Source organism: Hibiscus syriacus, unplaced genomic scaffold, assembly GCF_006381635.1.
Source record: "Hibiscus syriacus cultivar Baekdansim isolate YM2019G1 unplaced genomic scaffold, ASM638163v2 tig00020118_pilon, whole genome shotgun sequence".
NCBI classification, from domain to species: Eukaryota; Viridiplantae; Streptophyta; class Magnoliopsida; order Malvales; family Malvaceae; genus Hibiscus; species Hibiscus syriacus.
The window spans coordinates 46,448-67,109 of NW_024062482.1; the positions used below are offsets into that span (position 1 = coordinate 46,448).

The 20,662-nt window shown below is 35.2% G+C and overlaps 2 protein-coding genes and 1 pseudogene across 3 annotated transcripts; 2 read left to right on the top strand and 1 right to left on the bottom strand.

Annotated features, from left to right (window-relative positions):
* The first annotated feature begins 320 nt into the window (after positions 1-320).
* Positions 321-19,588, top strand: LOC120209749 (WEB family protein At3g02930, chloroplastic-like). Of its 2 annotated transcripts, XM_039208671.1 has the most exons (7): positions 321-420; positions 1,031-1,238; positions 1,570-3,081; positions 3,250-3,396; positions 3,901-4,595; positions 11,875-11,880; positions 19,578-19,588. In XM_039208671.1, the coding sequence occupies exons 1-5, from the start codon at positions 404-406 to the stop codon at positions 4,552-4,554; spliced, it is 2,538 nt and encodes an 845-aa protein (XP_039064602.1). In that variant the 5' UTR covers positions 321-403; the 3' UTR covers positions 4,555-4,595; positions 11,875-11,880; positions 19,578-19,588. The 2 variants fall into 2 exon arrangements, with proteins under 2 accessions (XP_039064602.1, XP_039064603.1); XM_039208672.1 differs by lacking the exon at positions 3,250-3,396 and having other exon boundaries at positions 1,570-3,144; positions 3,817-4,595.
* Positions 7,140-8,714, bottom strand: LOC120209754 (annotated as a pseudogene).
* On the top strand, positions 10,335-11,099 carry LOC120209755. The gene has a single exon (XM_039208677.1). The coding sequence runs from the start codon at positions 10,335-10,337 to the stop codon at positions 11,097-11,099; it is 765 nt and encodes a 254-aa protein (XP_039064608.1).
* Positions 19,589-20,662: the final 1,074 nt, after the last annotated feature.

Consider the following 20,662-nt stretch of genomic DNA (forward strand, 5'->3'; position numbering starts at 1 on the left):
ATTACACAATTAAGATATGTTTGAACAATTATCGTAAACTGTAAATCTTGTTAAATTGATATAACTAGATATTTATCTTTTTTATTTTTTCCATCGATAGTAGTAATAGTAGTTCACATCTTTAATTATTAGGGTAAATTACGAATTAAATACATAGTTTATGTACTAAACATATGATTTACCCAAAATAATAGATTGTATATTAAAAAAATAGCGATTATCTCTCTCATCTTGGTAGTTGATAGCTCAAAAAAAAAAAAAAAAATCATCTGTTATATTTGAACGTTATATATAAAATGTAAATCATTCGTAGGTAGTTTTTCTCTAAGTTCACTGTCTCTTTTGCTTGTTAAAGAAGAAAAAAAAGCTACTTCTCCATCGATCTCTTCCTCTCATTCTCACCATGTCTGCTAAATCCAAGTACGTTCACCTCACTCTCTTTCTGGGTTCTCTTTTCTCTTTATGAACTTCATGCTTTGTTCCTCAATTCCTTTTATTTTGGACTTAGATCTGACTTGGGTTTTCTTTACTTTCTTTGGACTGCTTATTTTTTAGTTCATGTGATGCTTTTCTCTGTAGTAAATTCTGGAATTTTGTTTGATTTGCTCCTTGATGCTTTTAGGCTCATGCTAAGGACCTTTTTCCCCACTCAAATTCATAGTTTTTTTTAGTAATTTTGTTGGTTGATTCTATTTTTCAAATGGGTTTTACTAGAATTTTGAGTATTCGAAATTTTGGGTGTTTCTTTTATTCCTGTGATTCTTGTAATTTGATATTTAAAGACCCCTTTTTCACTCAAATTCATAAATTTTTAGTCGATCTTGTTCTTTGATTCTCTTTTTCAAATGGGTTTTACTCAGATTTCGAGTATTTAATTTGATATAATAATTTTATCCTGCCAAATTATGTAGAAAAAAAGTTGCCATTTTTGAGATGAAATCCATCTTTAATTTGATTTGCTCATGAATTTTGTTTATATTCTTTGCTATTTTGTGTTTAAACTATGAGCCTTTGAACATTATCTCTACAGATCAAGTTCATCTGATACTCCAACCAAGGTTTCACCAGCTACACCTAGAGTGGCAAGTAAAGTAAGCCGGGGACTGGCTAAACCGGAACCTGGTTCACCCTCCCCATTGCAAAGTGCTTGTAATTCAGCTGATCGGTCGCAAAGACTATCTCTTAACTCGACGCCTACAGTTGTTCGTAGATCACCAAAGGTTGCCACGCCACCTGAAGTAAGTTTTTAAGTCAATGTTGTCATATAGTTCGGTATTTGATCTTACATTTTTCCGGTTAGATGTAAGTTCTTTTGGATTTGTTGATATGGGATTTGGTTATGAGGATTCTGAAGCTGTGTTGATTTTTGTTGATTTTTCCGGATAACGAGTTGTATTTCAAGTAATATTGTGAAAAGAAAATGTGCTATCTGTTATGAATCATTGTGTGTATGTTTTGACGTTTGGTGAGGAGAAAACCGGTTTTAGGAAAGAGAAACAAATAAACTACTGTTTTAATTACGAAGCTAATGGATTTCCATTTGCGTTATCGGTTGGTTTTGGTTTTCAGAAACCGCAAACACGTGTGGGTAAGGGATTAGAGTTGCAAGCACAGTTGAACTCGGTTCAGGAGGATTTAAAGAAAGCAAACGAGAAAATATCATTGATCGAGAAAGAGAAGGCACAAGCAATTGATGAACTGAAAGAAGCACAGAAAGCAGCTGAAGAAGCAAATGACAAGCTTAGAGAGGCTTTGGCCGCACAAAAGCTAGCTGAAGAGAACTCTGAGATTGAAAAGTTCCGAACTTTAGAGTTGGAACAGGTGGAGATGGATGCTGCTCAGAAGAAAGATGAAGAATGGAAGATAGAAATCGAATCCGTTAGGAACCAGCATGCTCTGGATGTGGCTGCTCTCGTCTCAACCACTCAGGAGCTTCAACGGGTGAAGCAAGAACTAGCCATGACTTGTGATACGAAAAACCAAGCATTAAATCATGCTGATGATGCAACCAAGATTGCTGAAATTCATGCCGAGAAGGCGGAAATTCTCTCGGCCGAATTGGTTCGGTTGAAGTCTTTGCTTGAGTTGAAGCGTGAACGAGAGATTAGTGAAAACAATGAAATGGTGTTGAAGCTCAGGGAAGAGATAGAATCATTGAAACAAGAAGTAGAGAAAGCAAAGGCCTATGAGGAGAAGTTGGTGGAAAACGAGGCATTTGTTGAACAACTTAATGTTGATCTAGAGGCTGCGAAAATGGCTGAATCGTATACACGCAATGTAGTAGATGAATGGGGAAACAAGGTTGAAAAATTAGAAATGCAGATTGGGGAAGCAAAGAAGTTAGAAAGATCTACATCGGAATCTCTAAATGCAGTCATGAAGCAATTAGAAAGCACCAATGATTCATTGCAAGACGCAGAATCTGAAATTGCTTCTCTTAAAGAGAAAGTGAGATCATTCGAAATGACGATCAGTACACAAAGAAGGGATCTTGAGAAATCAGAACACCAGATTAATACGGCTAAGGAAGAAAGTGCAGAAGCGAGGAAGTTGGTTGAGTCTCTAAAGTCCGAATTAGAAACTGTGAAAGAAGAAAAGACCCGAGCTTTAGATAATGAGAAGCTTGCAGTTTCCCGTGTTCAAACTCTTTTAGAAGAGAAAAGCAAACTCTTTAATGAGTTGGAAAATTCTAAGGATGAGGAAGAGAAGAGCAAGAAAGCAATGGAAAGCTTAGCTTCAGCCTTGCATGAAGTTTCTGCAGAAGCTAGGGATGCTAAGGAGAAGCTCTTATCCTGTGAAACCAACAATGAAAAGTACGAGACCCAGTTAGATGAGCTAAGGTTATTCCTGAAAGAAACAGATGAGAAGTACAAAACCATGCTCGATGATGCAAAAAACGAGATTGATCTTCTTACAAATACCATTGAACAATCCAAGAACGAACATCAGAATTCCATAACCGAGTGGGAACAAAAAGAACTGCATTTAGTAGATTGTGTAAAGAAGTCGGATGAAGAAAACTCTTCTCTACAAAAAGAAATTAATAGGTTGGTAAATTTGCTAAAACAATCTGAGGAAGAGGCTACTGCGTCCAAGGAGGAAGAAGCTCGGTTGAAGGATAGCCTAAAGGAAGTTGAATCTAAGGTGATTTATCTGCAAGAAGCTCTAGAGGAACTCAAGACTGAGAGCATGAAATTAAAGGAGAGTTTGTTGGATAAAGAAACCGAGTTGCGGAGTGTCATTCAAGAGGCTTCCGAGTCCAAGGAGGAAGAAGCTCGGTTGAAGGATTGCCTAAAGGAAGTTGAATCTAAGGTGATTTATCTGCAAGAAGCTCTAGAGGAAGTCAAGACTGAGAGCATGAAATTAAAGGAGAGTTTGTTGGATAAAGAAACCGAGTTGCGGAGTGTCATTCAAGAGGCTTCCAAGTCCAAGGAGGAAGAAACTCGGTTGAAGGATAGCCTAAAGGAAGTTGAATCTAAGGTGATTTATCTGCAAGAAGCTCTAGGGGAAGTCAAGACTGGGAGCATGAAATTAAAGGAAAGTTTGTTGGATAAAGAAACTGAGTTGCAGAGTGTTATTCGGGAGGCTTCTGAGTCCAAGGAGGAAGAAACTCGGTTGAAGGATAGCCTAAAGGAAATTGAATATAAAGTGATTTATCTGCAAGAAGCTCTAGAGAAAGTCAAGGCCGAGAGCATGAAACTAGACGAGAGGTTGTTGGCTAAAGAAAATGAGTTGCAGAGTGTCATTCAAGAGGCTTCTGAGTCCAAGGAGGAAGAAACTCGGTTGAAGGATAGCCTAAAGGAAGTTGAATCTAAGGTAATTTATCTGCAAGAATCTCTAGAGGAAGTCAAGACTGAGAGCACGAAATTAAAGGAGAGTATGTTCGATAAAGAAACTGAGTTGCAGAGTGTCATTCAAGAAAACGATGAACTCCGGGCTAGGGAAGTTGCTTCTCTTAAGAAAGTTGAGGAGCTGTCTAAGCTGTTAGAGGAAGCTATAATAAAAAAGCAGAGCGAGGAAAACGGTGAGCTAACCGACAGTGACAAGGACTACGATTTGCTGCCTAAGGTGGTTGAATTCTCAGAAGAGAACGGGCATGGAAGTAAAGACAAGCCCAAGTCATCAGGAGAACATCCTGAGGAATCCAAAATCGAAAGCTCTCCGCATGTGAATGATGGCTCGAAAGATGAGGCTCTTCAAGCAGACAGTTCCAAAGTGTTGAACATGAACGGAAAAGTGGTGCACGAGACAAAAGAAAAGGAGAATGATTCAGTAGAGTCAGTTGATACTGAATTTAAGATGTGGGAAAGCTGCAGAATCGAAAAGAAGGAATTTTCAGCAGAAGGGGAACCCGAGCAAGAGGAATCCTTTGATGAGGAAGTTGATTCAAAGGCGGATGCTAGTGAGGGCTTTGATCAGGTAAATGGTTCAACAGAAATTGTTGATGATGGAGGAAACTCGCCATCAAAGCAGCAACAACATAAAAAGAAGAAGCCTTTACTCCTTAAATTCGGGAACCTACTGAAGAAGAAGGGAAGTAGCAACCAGAAGTAAACAATGAAATCAGCCATGGCTTGACTTATCCCTACCAGCAGGCTTGATGTGTTTGTTTCATTTGTTTTCCTTAACATTATCTATATAGGGTTAGTCTCTTTACTTCATTTCCACTTCTATAATATTTATAATTGGATTCTCCATATTTTTTACTATCCAATGTGTGATAGAGATAATTCTTATTTTCTTTACTTGTTCTTCTTATCTGGAATTCATGAAAAACATGGTGACTTAAGCTGTATTTCAATGTGTTTTCTTTATGTTATACGAGGAAAGTAAATGTTTTGCCATGCACCGTTTGCTGTTTTTTTGTCTGCATATGTTTTTGTTGTGTGTATATATATATACACAAGGATGGATGTCATGGGTTGGGTTTTTGGTCCACCCGACCCGAGATCAAGGAATCTTCCACCTGAGACCCGATTCAACCCAACCAAAACAAGATTTCACCCGACCCGACCCCGACCCGATATATAACTTAAAAACCCAACCCGACCTGAAATAATAATAAAATATTATTTTTATTCAATATAAATAGTGACTTAATTGAAAAAAATAATATATAGAGGGGTATTATTGTAATTATTCTTAAATATATAAGATAAAATTATAAATTTTTTTTTGGGTCGGGTCGGATATTTTTCACCCTAAACCCGAACCTGACTCGGACATCATATTTAAAAAAACGATCCGACCCGACCCAAACCCGATTTTTTTTAAAATAACCCGATCGGGTTGGGTTCAGGTCGCATGCCCACCGCTATATATACACACACTGAAATTGTTTTTAAATACTTATGCGATTTATGGGATTTGCATTGTATTATTGTTTTATTGTATTTAGTATTCTATGATTAAAATAATTATAAAATATCTGGTTAAAGGGAATGTTGTTTTCCTCAGAGATTTTAGGTTCGTGCAATTACGTCTGTAAATTATGTACACTAGGCTAATATGTTATAGTGGTTAAAAGAAGTGTTGCACTCCTTAAAGATAAAGATCTTGGGTTCTAATTGTTGCCATATGCATGATGTGTTTGCGTTATCAATAGGTTGGGAAAGATTTTATCCAAATTATTTTGAAAAAAACTATCATTAATAATAGTGATGAAAATATAACTAAAATTAATATTTATAAAATAAAAAAGAAAAATACACAAGATCAATAAATGGTGGAGTTCTATTACCAAAACGTTATCGTTTTGTAGCTCACCAGATTGAGAGAATTTAAATTGGATTCAATATCGTCGGACTTTTCCCTACGGATCAAATTTCTCTTGATTAGTTCTCCAAAATCCTTCCCTTTCGTTTTTGTTGACATATCACGAACTTCGATGGATGAAAGTGTTAATTGTGTCTTATGAGTTCACTCTGATCTTAGAAAGTTCGAGATTCGTTAACTTATCTAATCATCATTATGTACTAGTTAAAAATATATTTACCAGTGCTTAAACAACTAATTTTCTTACTTCTCTTCTCATATTTTAACTTCAATGCTTTTATTTTTTATGTAAGATTTCTTTAGTATTAGTGGGGAATGTTGGTAATGCTCAATTATAACATACTTTTAAATGTTATTTATTTCTATTTTAAATAGTTTTAAATTATGTTTTGGAAATGATATTTTTACTCTCAAATGTTTGTTTTGACACACTCGTCCTCTTTTGAGTGTTGTTTTAGTTGAGAGAAGAGTAATACCATCCAAGGTCACTCCAGTTTTCGGGTGTACGAATTCTTAGAGAGTCGTGCTAACCACAGGGGTTGTTTGTCCATTGCAACGATTATACGCATAGTGACGAATTCGCTTCTAAGATAGTGGATTACCACGATACGATTATTGTTTTGATTGGTTATTTTATTTAATATTTTTCAGTTAATATTAACGTATCATTTTACATCAATCAATTTTCCCAATAACGTGGACCCGTTAGCGCGGAAAACAAGAATAACCTGAATGAGATATCTAATTCTTCATCTACTTAAACTCACTTTGAAGCTTGGGGAGATATAATGGATGATGTAGCAATGTTATTTCATTGTATTTAAATAAAAGGAACATAAAAATATAGGGCATATGCCATTGTGTAAAGGGAAAAAAATAATTATTCCTATATATGGTGTGTGTGTGTGTATATATATATATATATATATATATATAAAGTACATATTCCTCATGATAAGTAAAGTTAAGATGGTACTCAATAGGTTAGATTATTTCCACTTACTAATTGACATGCAAAATTAAAGAATATTAATATTGTTTTAAATAATTATAAATATAATGTATTAAATACAAATGATATTATTTGAAATTATAAGTAAATAATATTTAACATTTATTATTTTTTAAAATCATGTATAAATTTTAAATTGATCCGCAAACTTTAAAATATTTTAATTGAGTCTTCAAATTATCAATATTATTTTATTCATATTCTTTTATCAATCTAACAATATATTTGAGCATTACATGTCATTTTTATATGACATACAACATATTTAAAATATTCGAATTAAATTTTAAAACACGTACACGCGACATTTTTTCAATTGTCACACGACATTCTCATTTTTCTTGAAAACTTGTTACATGAGAGTCCAACATGAAGAAGTTTTAGGGTTCCATACAGCAGGAAGAAGAAACCTATCTCCATGGTACCCATGAGCATTGAAGCTACCACTAGTGCTAGGGTCAATATGGACCTTGTCCGGGTTCCCGGGGAAAGCGCCACTACCAAAGATCGCCTTGCAAACCGATCCGACACCGAGCGGAGCTTTTTCGGATCCGCCGTAGAAGCCTGTGTTTAGAGGGTTAGTGACCATATCAGCCAAAGTCGTCGCCAACGCAATCACCATCGCATCGGCTGCCTTATTCTGGCTCGGCGGTCGGAGAAAGATAATCGACTTCGGACCGTTGTCGACATCCTTGAAAGGCCATTCGCATTTTCCAGGGCACTCGATTTCCGGATTCCCGAGTATAATGTATGGTTTTTTGTTATCTTCGGTTCAAAAAATGTAAACAAATAAGTTCATAGTACGAGATGTTTATAAATGAAGGGGTAAAGTATACAAATGGTTCCCAGGGCGTTATTCTGTTGAATCTCATTACTATTAAAAATTATAAAATAGTATCTCAATTATAGATAGTTGTTTTGTTGAGTCTCCCGATTATTAAAAGTTATAAAATAGTCACTTGACTATTTATATGTTTCAAACCCATCATTTTCCGTTAAAAAATGAAAAACATTTGAGATGGACAATAACCTGCTACCTACATGAGATATGATAAAATCATACTTTAATGATGTCTACTGACACCACTGTTGCTTTCGAACATTAGCTCGACGACATAATATTTCAAGCATTGACTCAATGACATAATGTAATGGAGATTCGATCCATAAAATCCATCTCAAATAGTTCCGTGATTACATTTTATCATATCTAAGTTAACATGTTAATTTCCAGCTCAAACAATTACATTTTTTTTAACAAAAAATGATGAGTTTGGAATATATGATTAGTCGGGTGATCATTTTATAACTCTTAATAGTCAGAGGACTCAACAAAATAATACTTATAGTCAAGAGATCATTTTGTAACTTTTAATAGCCATTTAAAAAACTTACCTATAAGTCCTTGATCGGCACATTTTCTGGAGCAGAGTCCTTCAATATCTACATCCTTTGCAGTAATTATAACGGGGATGAGGTCAGGTTGATCATGTATGTGTTCACGTACAATTTTCGGAATAGAACCCGCTATGGTCAAATTCCTTCCATATTTATACGGAGTATCATCGATTTGTTTCATCACGTTCACAATTATTTTCGGATTCGGGTGATGTGCTTTGGCTTTTCCTCCTCCCGGCACCGTAGTTTGGTAGCTCTCGATCGTTTGCCATTACCGCGTGACCTTAGGATTGAGATCACGATCACCTTCTTTGTTCAAGGACATCAGGAAGTTGACAATGGTGGTTCTCTTGAGGACATTGCACTTTCCATACCAAATGATGGCGAAGTTTAGCGTCCCGTTGAGGATAGGGCCGCCGTGATAGGTGATTTTCGGGTGCATCTTCGAAGAGTCGTTCCGGCCGTAACCTAGGGACGGAACGAGGGAGAGGAGGGTAAGGAAGACCACTCCAATTGAGAACGAAGACATGTTTGCTTGGTGGAAACTTTTTAGGGCTCAAGATATGGAATGCGTTCTTCAATGAAGGGTGGTGAAATTATTGATTTTAAACACCCCAATATGATTTAATTTAGGCAGTTAAATTTTTGGTTGATGATTGAGATTTTTTCTAGGTAAATAACTAAATTTTAAAATTTGTTAAAACCAGTCAAATGAAATTCTATAATATAGAATGGAGGGAGAAATTCTTTAATAAAGGATGGACATCTTAAGTACCGAGGGTATTTTTAAATTTCTTAACAAAGTGGAGATTCTAAATATTTAACGTTAAATTTTGAACATGTATTAAAATGAAATAAAAAATAAAGTTTTAACGGTAATATTACTAAAATGAAACAAAAACTAAACTTTAGGTATGATTGTGAAAAAATTGAAATTTTAAGTATTAAAATGGACCAAACTGATAGTATAAGTACTAAACGTGTGATTTATCCTAATTTTTAAAATCTAAACAGAATGCTAATTTGACTCATAAATTTGAGATGAAATATAATTTTGATCTCTATACTTTAGACAACATACCAATATAACCCTAAATTCGATTAAAGTCTTCCACCACATGCCTCCACTTACCATTGTCGTCGTTGGTTACCATCAGTCGTCGAACGATCATTGAACTCTAAAATTTTCAATTCACTCATTTTTGGTCTCATAAACAAAAATTTGACGCATGTTTCATTGAAAAATGCTCCAGACTCGATAAATCTAACCTAGAACGAGGGAGATAAGATGTTAGGTCTTAAAGCAAGGCTAAAAGTTTAAATATTAGCGTTTTCAATAGAATAAAAAGAGATGAGAGGATCATCTCTATAACAAGTTTCTGCAACACATAATCTAGATTAATCAATTAATAAATTAAATAAAAATATTCATTCAAAAAAATATAGGGTAAACCACACATTTAATACTTAAACTATCAGTTTTAGTACCTAAACTTTCATTTTTTTAAAAATCATACATAACGTTTAGTTTTCATTTCATTTTAGTATCCCGCCATTAAAAACTTAACCCATTTAATACTTAAACTCTCAATTTTTTTCAAAACTTAACGTTAAATTTTGAACGGTGTGCTAAAATAAAACAAAAATAAAGTTTTTAATGACGGATACTAAAATGAAGTAAAAACTAAACGTTAGGTGTGGTTTTGAAATTTTTGAAAGTTTAGATACATAAACGGACAAAAATTGATGTTTTAGGTACTAAACACATAATTTACCCAAATTTCAGTCAGTAGATTAAAGAAAATTTGTTGAAACCCTCATCCTTTCCTTTCTCCTCTCCTTCCATAAATATAGCAAATTCTTGTCATATACTTTCCTTTCCATAGGCATTAGATTTTGATCTTTGATTAAGTTTAAAGATTGGGATTTCATTTATTATATATATATATATATATAATATAATATTTAAAATAAGTTTTTTTTTTCTTTTAAATTTTTAAAAATAGTAAATTACACGATGGAAGTGTGAGGTAAGTTTGTTGAAGCATCACATAAGCATGTCCCCAACAATTATACCTATAAACTATGCTCCCTTTATAAGAAACCCTAAAGATCCCCATGAAAACTTTGCTCATCCCATCACCCAAAAATGACCACCAAGCCAATGGCAACAACTCCCATAATGATCACCATGGTTACTCTCCTAATATCACTTCTCGAATCATCATGTTCGACGACTATGACACTTTCTCCCAACGATAATCGAGACCTTCGTGTCGCGATGGAAGAGATGCAGAAAGCTAACTACTTCACCTTTGTGATGCTTCTCAATATGTCGCCGTTGGACACGAAATTCCTTGCCAACATCACTTTCTTGATGCCGAACGACAGGATGTTGTCGAAGACGGTGATCCCCGAGAACGAAATCCACGCCTTCTTGCAACGTCATTCTATCCCTTCTCAGTTGATCTTCGAGCACCTTTTGTTTGTCCCGACCGGTTCGATTCTCCCCAGTTCGTTGCCCGAATACGCGATGAATGTCGTGAATGGCGGTACCCGGAGAGGTTTTGTCCTCAACAACGTTAGAATCATCAGCCCGAATATATGCACCGCGGGCTCTATCCGGTGTCACGGAGTCGATGGGGTGTTGAGTCCGGTGAGTAATATAAGTCTACATACTTGCTCCAACAACGGAGGTTCCGTGGCACCGCTTTCCTCTCCGGCGGATTCACTGCCGCCTTTGTCACCGCCGGCCGTCCCGTTACTTAATCCCCTCGTTGTCGATTTCATGGCGCCTGCCCCACAACCAGCTGGCGGCAGCCCTGGGCGTTCACAATTTTCATGGGATGAGAAAGTGTTTAAAGTGATAATTACTACTATTTTGGTACCTCTAGTGATTGGTGTTTCCATTTGAGGAACTTGATAGCCGTAGCTTTAAGCTTAAATGTTTGAAAATTGTTCATGCATATGTATCTGATCAATATAATAGTAAACTTTTATTTCAATTTATTTTGTAATTTTTTATAATAATATTGTTCATGCATATGTATATGATTCATCATGCATGAACTTGGTTTGAATTTATTCCAATAAATTGTCAAAAATTATTATAAATAATTCAAAACAAATAAAAAATTGAATATTTCCATTTCCTCCCACATGGGTTCTCCTCCTACCACGAAACAGCTGGGAAAATGGAAAGAAAAAAAAAAGAAAACCCAAAAATGAAAATCAAAATTGATAGCCATTTATGCTTAACAGCGTCATCTTGGTGTTCGCCCACAAACAGGACATGGTGCCTTTTCTGCAGTTGTTTCATACCCGTGTTTATCTCCGTGTACATTGCGGAATGAATATGATATCTACTAGAGGAACTATTACAACCAAAGCATGCGATTTTAAGTAGTCCGACCCCAGTTAGAGAAAAGAATGTTATTATATATATATTATTATTTTTATGAAAATTACATCATATATATATATATATAATACTTAACTCTAAGTCATTTCCCCTTAACGCCGTCGACTTTCATTGTAAAATTCTCACCGATTGTTTTCCGAGTCATTTTTGGTTTCATTAACTCCAATCCCCTTCTTTTAGTAATTTCAGAATCAATTTTAAAGAAATATGATATACTTTTCTTAATTTCAGATCGAGTTTGTATCTCAAATGTCAAGATGGATTCGAGGCAGGTGTAATAACATACTTTTCAAGGTGGGTTGGAGTCGGAACGGTAAAAAATCTGACTTGTCTCGTTGCCATCTCTACTTCTAACCTAATTTTTGTTCAATTCCTTTTTTTTCATGTTATTGAGTTATTTTGAATGTTATTGACGAGGTTTTATGTCGCTTTTGACATATCTGATAAAAAAATAGTAGTTTAAGAGGAGATTTATAATATACTTAACGAAAATGTAATTATAGTTATGATATTAACAAAATTGTCGTCCTATATATATAATATTTAGGTTAATTCTAAACTATTTTTTATTTTAGGAAAATAACTTCTAATGAGGGAAAATAACAATATTTGATCTCTACTATACTTCTTTTATTTTAGAAATCATATTTAGGGAGAGACGTGATAGGCATAGTATGATTAAACTTTGGGTTTGAATTGAGATCGAATTAGGAATAACTCGCATTGATTCGACTCGAGATGTTAACAATAATGTTATTATATATACGTTATGATATTTATGAAAACTGCGTCCTATATATATCTAATATTTAGGTTAATAAGTCATTTCCCCTTAACGCCGCCAGCTTTCATTTCAAAATTCTCTTCGATTTTTTTCTATATTATTTTGGGATAGCTGCAATAAGAGCCCTCTATATATTGTTTATACATTTGGATAATCTGAAAATAGAAACAAAAACATGGTGAGCTACAAAGACCAATGTGTCATTTAAATATAAATAATAATTCAGTCAATTCAAGCATGATATAAAAAATAATAAAATAATCAAGTAACAGGAAAAGTCAAATATTATTATTAGTAAATCATACAGAGTTCCTTATAACCTTACATCTCGTCATAAACGGATAGAACGAAAACCATTACCTCCTGAAAGGAACCCGACACCACCAATGTGGACTCAAAGTAGAAAACAAAAATCAGGATATGGATGTTACCTTCCGAAAATAAGCTCGAGTTAACCTCCAACGAGGAACTCATCAGAAATCAAAAGCATGACATGGATGTTGCCCTTCGTAGAAGATCTTATGCAAAATCAAGACAGGGAAATAACCCATACAGATGTCAGAACAAGGATATAATCCCATGCAGATGTCAGAACGGGATATAATCCAGGGTCGGATGCACTAAGCCCCCATAAGGGCAAGTGTATCCCATTATTTTAGAAAAATTATTAAATTTAGATTAATATGTTAAGGAAAAAATAAAAAAAAATATTTTTTTTGCATACCCATTATTTAAAAAAATTAAAATTTTGGACTCACATTCTTAATTATCTAGATTCGTCACTGATATAATCTCATATAGAATCAGAACGGAAACTATGCCCATGTAGAATCAGAATGGTAACTATGCTCATGCAAATATCATAAATGCATCAACATGCAAATTAACAATGATGTCACAATATTCAGAAGTCAGATATATATAAATATATATAATCAGTTCACGAACATTTTTACTAATAGCAACAAATAACATAACATGTTAAATATATCGAGCAGGTCAAGGGGACACACCTATATCAGCTAATCGATATTAACTAAGACTTACGCTTCTCACAATTAGTAGTAATAGATGCAGAATGGAAACCTTGAATCAAATGCGCGGAGTCGAGCTGAGCTGAACAAAGGTGATTCAGACTTACCGGAGAATGATGCGGAGACATATGACCACAAACGTTGGTTTTTCGAAAAGATTGATAGAGATGGAATTTTAAGAAAACTCGAATATTTGAACCTTCATCAGTTGCAAACAACGACGGAGAACGATAAACCAATGACACCATACGAATGAGGTCGACGAGACGAATACAATGGTGCCAGAGGTGTCGCACACCATACTAGCAATAAATCAAAGAAAAACCAAAACCAAAACTGTTGCGGAAGACGGCTATCGGATAGAGCAAAATCGTAACTGATAATTTGAGAAAATAAAAATGAAGATAAAAGAGACACAAAATTTACGTGGAAAACCCCTAAAAATTTAGGGTAAAAACCACGGGCAACGGTAGAAGAATTTCACTATGAGAAAATAGGAATTACAACCTCTCTCGATCTACCAAGGAGAAAACAATGATAATTCTCTCTAGATAAAAAGGAGAAAACATCTCAACAAACTCTCTAAAATCTATCTAGTATTGGAAGAAAACTAGAATGCTTTGGGATGATTTTGAAGCTAAATGAGCTAGGGTATTTATAGTTAAAACTTAAGGAATAATTTGTAAATACCTTAACTTACAATGGCTAAAATTGAGGTTCTACCATTGTTGAAAGATCAAAAATTTCTGCAGCCCTTTCTAAATGTCAACAAATGCTGCCACCAAATAATTTCCACTGAAAGTTTGGTTTACTTTCGGTGATGCCACTTATTTTCAACAATCTCTCACTTGAAGATTTGATTGGAACAATCATATCTTCACACAATTCTTTCTACCTTGTACCATCATGTTGCTTACGTCTCTGACAGGCCACAAGAGGATCGACACCAGGTAAATTTATCAGCATTGATCGCCTTCGTCATGAAATTTGCTATATTGTCTTTGGTATGGATCTTCTGCATATCTACCGTCCCTTCTTCTACCTTTTCACGAATGAAATGGTATTGAACTCGTATGTGTTTTGTCCTTGAATGAAATGTTGGATTCCTTGCTAGATGCAAGGCGCTTTGACTGTCACAAAACAGAGAGACATACTCTTGATTGTGCCCAAGCTCCTCCAATAGCATATTCAACCAAATTGCTTCTTTACTGGCTTGTGTAGCTGCTACATATTCTGCCTCTGTTGTGGATGTAGCCACAACTGACTACAATTTTGAAACCCAACTTACAGCTCCACCAGCAACTTTGAACACATATCCTGTAGTAGATTTGCTTTTATCCAAATCCCCTGCATAGTCATAATCTACATACCCATTGATTAGTAAGTTTGATCCTCCGTAACATAATGCAACATTTGAGGTCCCTTTGATGTATATTAGGATCCTCTTTACAATATTCCAATGCTCTTTGCATGGATTCGCCATGTACCGACTAACCACTCCCACTGCTTGTGCAATGTCTGGTCTTGTGCATATCATAGCGAACATTAAACTTCCCACTGCTGATGCATACGGTACTCGAGACATCTCCATCCTTTCTTCTTCACTGCTAGGACTCATACTGGAGGATAATTTGAAGTTAATAGGAAGAGGGGTAGAAATTGGCTTACAATCTTGCATACTAAATCGTGACAAGATTTTCTTCAAGTAATTCTTTTGTGAAAGCCAAATCTTCCTATTACTTCTGCCTCGGTGAATTTGCATCCCTAGAATCTTGTTTGCTAGTCCCAAGTCCTTCATTTCAAATTCCCTAGCCAGTTGTGCCTTCAATTCTTCAATATGATCTTTGTTGGATCCTGCAACCAACATGTCATCCACATACAACAGCAATATAACAAAATCGTTATCACCAGACCTCTTGAAATAAGTACAAGGGTCTGCATTAAGTCTGTTGTATCCAAGGCACATAATAAAGGAATCAAATCTCTTATACCAACACCTCGGTGCCTGCTTTAGACCGTATAGAGATTTGTTCAACCTGCAAACCAAGTTCTTCTTTTCGTCTTCTTCAAAACCTTCAGGCTGGAGCATATAAATCTCTTCTTCAAGATTTCCATGAAGAAAAGTTGTTTTAACATCTAACTGCTCTAGATGTAAGTCCAATGTAGCACACATTGCCAAAACTACTCGAATTGTTATTAGTCGAACCACAGGAGAAAATATTTCATTGAAATTAATACCTTCTTTTTGAGCATATCCTTTGACCACCAGTCTTGCACGATACCTCTCCACTTGATTGTCACCATTTCGCTTGATTTTGAAAACCCATTTGTTACCAATTGGCTTCCTTCCTTGTGGTAGTGGCACAAGGTCCCATGTATTATTTTTATGAAGGGCTTCGATTTCTTCTTGCATCGCCATCATCCACAGTGAAACATCTGAGCTGTGTATTGCCTCCTGGTATGTTGATGGCTCACCATCCTCTGTTAAAAGGCAGTATGCAATATTACCTTCTATAACATAATCTGAGTGCCAATTGAGACGTATTCTCACACGATCTGATTGACGAGTTGTTGGAGTTTCAGAACTCCCTGGTTCTTGTTCATTATGTGCTGGTTCTGCTTCAGAAGAATCTCATTGTTCAACCTCATTTTCCACATGTATCTGTGTAGTCTCTGACTTTTCAGTGCTATCATCATCTTCTTTTCTTTGTAACTTATCTTCTACAAAGATAACATCCCTGCTAATGATCACTTTGCGGGCAGTAGGATCCCACAAGCGATACCCCTTTACTCCATCAGCATACCCCAAGAATTTGCATTTCCTGGATTTTGGATCCAGCTTTGAAATTTCTTGGGCGTTGTACATCACGTACACAATACTTCCAAATACATGGAGGTTTGAATAATCAACTGGTTTAGCAGTCTACATCTCCATTGGTGTCTTCAGCTCTATTGCAGTTGATGGAGCTCGATTCACCAAATAACAGGCGGTATTGACTGCTTCTGCCCAGAATGATTTTTCTAGGCCTGCATCCCTCAACATTGCTCTTGTTCTTTCTAACAAGGTTCTGTTCATCCGCTCTGCCACTCCATTTTGTTGAGGAGTGTTCGCCACTGTGAACTGTCTTTTGATGCCTTCTTTCCTGCAAAAGCCATCAAATTCTTCACTTGTGTATTCTCCTCCATTATCTGTTCTGAAACACTTGATTTTATTTCCAGAATCAAGTTCCACCCGCGCTTTGAAGTTTTTGAAAGTTGAAAACACATCGAACTTCTTCTTAATAGGGTGCACCCAACATCTCCTGGAGTAGTCATCAATAAATGAGACAAAGTATTTTGCTCCACCTAGGGATGTTACTGGTGCTTGCCATACGTCAGAGTGAACCAGTTCTAGAACACTTTTGCCTCTAGAATTTGATGTGTTGAATTTCAACCGGTGCTGCTTACTTGTTATGCAATGCTCACATAAAGTAAGTGATACCTTTGTTAAGCCTGGAAGTAGTTTTTGCTCCATAAGGATTTTCATTCCTTGTTCTGACATGTGTCCAAGTTTCTTATGCCATAGCATTACAGAATCTGAACTACATGAGGCAACAGAGGCTTCTGCTTCTAGCAATGTCTCTCCCTTCAGCATGTACAAGTTTGCAGCTATCTTTTCACCTTTCAGCACCACAAGCGCTCTACGGAACACCTTCATGATTCCTTTCCGTGTTTCAATCTTGCTAGCATTATTATCCAACAATCCGTACGATAATAAATTTTTCTTCAGACCTTTCACGTGCCGCACATCTCGAACAACTTTAATTGTTCCATCATACATCTTCAATTTGATGGTTCCCACGCCAACGATCTCTAAGGCATAATCATTACAATTATACACAGATCCTCCTGAGACAGGTTCATAATGATGGAACCATTCTCTTCTTGAGGTCATGTGATATGTTGCTCCCGAATCAATGAGCCATATATCTGTAAATCGTTTTCTTCCTTCCACGGTGGTTGACGCTTCACAGCATAGAGCATCTCCATCATCTGAAGTGTTTGCGATATTGCCTTGTGGATTGGAGTTTTTATTTAGACTCCAACAATCCTTCTTCAAGTGACCCTTCTTTCCACAGTTGTAACACTTTAAATTCTTCTTGCTTCTCGACTTCGATCTACCATGTTTGTGACTGCTGCTTTGGCCACGTTCTGTTGATCTCCCTCTCATCGTTGTCATCGTTGTCAACGCTTCTGCTTGTTGCAGATTTACTTGTCTGTCTTCCTTGTTCTTGCGCCGATTTTCTTCTTGTAGAACAGCAGCTGCAACTTCATCGAAGACTAGACTGTGACATTACTGTTTGTCAAGTTGATGATGAGTTAATCATATGAATCCGGTAGACTTTGAAGTAGAAGTTCAGCACGTTCTTGTTCTCCTATTTTACAGCTTAAGGATGTAAGCTGAGAAAATAAGGTGTTCAGTGTATTTAAGTGCTCCGTCACTGAAGTAGATTATGACATACGGAGAGTGTACAATTTCCTCTTAAGAAAAATTTTATTGTGCAGCGATGTGGCCTCGTACAGTTTGGTAAGATGATCCCATATCTCCTTAGCTGTCTTCTTCTCCTCGATGCTTGACAATACTTCATCTGCTAATGCTAGATGAAAGTTTGCCATAGCATTCTTTTACGGATAGCTCCCACTATTTCACTATCGTGAATAGTTCTCTGGAACCTTCAAAGAATGGGTAATAACTTCTTATTTTCTTATGTTGGAGGATCCACCTTTTGGTGGGAACCACAAAGACAATAAGCAGATATTACACACTCTAATCTAGATCGGATACCAATTGTTGCGGAAGACGACTATCGGATAGAGCAAAATCGCAACTGATAATTTGAGAAAATAAAAATAAAGATAAAAGAGACACAAAATTTACGTGAAAAACCCCTAAAAATTTAGGGTAAAAACCACGGGCAACGGTAGAAGAATTTCACTATGAGAAAATAGGAATTACAACCTCTCTCGATCTACCAAGGAGAAAACAATGATAATTCTCTCTAGATAAAAAGGAGAAAACATCTCAAGAAACTCTCTAAAATCTCTCTAGTATTGGAAGAAAGCTAGAATGCTTTGGGATGATTTTGAAGCTAAATGAGCTAGGGTATTTATAGTTGAAACTTAAGGACTAATTTGTAAATACCTTAACTTACAATGGCTAAAATTGAGGTTCTATCATTGTTGAAAAATCAACAATTTCTGCAACTCTTTCTAAATGTCAACAAATGCTGCCACCAAATAATTTTCACCGAAAGTTTAGTTTACTTTCGGTGATGCCACTTATTTTCAACAAAAACAGTGAGTAGTTGAGAGAGAAAATTGAGAGAGAGTGTGTGTGAGCGCCTGAGCGGGAATTTCTTTTTCAAAATGAAAAAGGAAACAGAAACGAAAGTTGAACCAAAATTATGGGCGTTAACCCAAAATGTTTTGGTAAACTATGTTATAGGTCCTCAAACTTTTAAAAAGTCCTACTTAAGCACGAAAGTTTTAAAAACAGCTTAAGTTGGACCCTAAAATTTGGGACGAGACAATTATTGTTTCTGTTTTCTTCATTTTCAGTTCTTGATTTTTGATATTGTTTCAAGCTCTTATATTCATTGATATGAATCATACCCTAATCAAAACCCATGAAGGTTAGAACAAGGACATATATCATAAAGCATCTGAGTCGCGACAGCATGTTCCCTACTAAACAACTCAACCACATGTGGTGGGTTTTCAATTGAGCTAAACCCTTGACTTGATGAAAGAATGGACTAAATTGGCGGAATATTGAATGTTAATTATTTAAAATTAAAATTAAATTAAAAGTAAAGTGTAAAAGTTGAGGACTAAACATATTATGTCAATTTTATTTGCTGTTATGTAAGATTAATAGAAAATGATCAATTTATTACTTTTTCAAGTCAGGGACAATCTTATAACTTTTTATAGTTAGTGGACTTAACAAAAAGTATCTTATAATTAGATGACAATGTACACACGTATTACAAAACACTACTTAAATTTAAATTTTTTAAACAAACAAATAATATTTTCTTTTACCACCGACAACATTCAATAAATCTATTATTTTCCCACTTTTTATGTTCTACAAGTGGCTAAAAATATTAGAATAGGACAATAATGCATGCATGACCAAGAATGGTCCGATAGGAATTAGTAGCCAAAATAATTAAGGCTTTAAAAGCATGTGCAAATATGTACCATGCATACCTTTATATGTGTCATTGCGGTAGTTGTACCGTCAATATTTTTGTTTAAGAGAAAATAACTTCTAATTAGGGAAGATAAAAATATTTATTCTCGACTCAATTTATTTTATTTTAAAAATTATATTCAGGGAGAGACCTGATAGGTCTTATATGATTAAACTTCGGATTTAAATTGAGATCAAATTAAGAATAACTCGTCTTGATCTGACCGACTTATTAACAAGAATATTATTATATATACATTATTATATTTATGAAAATTGCGTCATATATATATATATAATATTTAGGTTAACTCTAAGTCATTTTTCCCTTAACGCCGTGGACTCTCATTTTAGAATTCTCTCCAATTTTTTTCCTAATCATTTTCGGTTTCATTTGCTTTAATCCCCTTCTTCTAATAATTTTAGATTCAATTTTAAAGAAATATGATAGAATTTGCTTTTTTAATTTCAGATCGAGTCGGATCGAGATCGAGTTTACATCTCAAATGTCAAGATGGATTTGAGGCAAGTGTAATAACATTACTTTTCGAGGTGGGTTGGAGTCGGGACAGTGAAAAATCTGACTTGTTCAATTCCTTTTTTTTCATGCTATTGAGTTATTTTGAATGTTATTGACGAGGTTTTATGTAGCTTTTGACAGATCTGATCGAAAAAAGAGTAGTTTAGTAGGAGATGCGTAATATACTTAACGAAAATGTTATTATAGTTATGATATTTACAAAATTGTCATCCTATATATATATATAATATTTAGGTTAATTCTAAAATATTTTTCCTTAACGTCGTCGACTTTCATTTCATAATTCTCTCAGTTTTTCCTAATAATTTTTCGGTTTCATTTCCTCCAATTCCCTTCTTTTCTTAATTTTGGAAACAATCTTGATATGATTCTTTTTTATTTTAAATTGAGTCGGATCTAGATCGAGTTTGCATCCCAAATGTTAAGATGGATTCAAGGAGGGTGTAATAACATTACTTT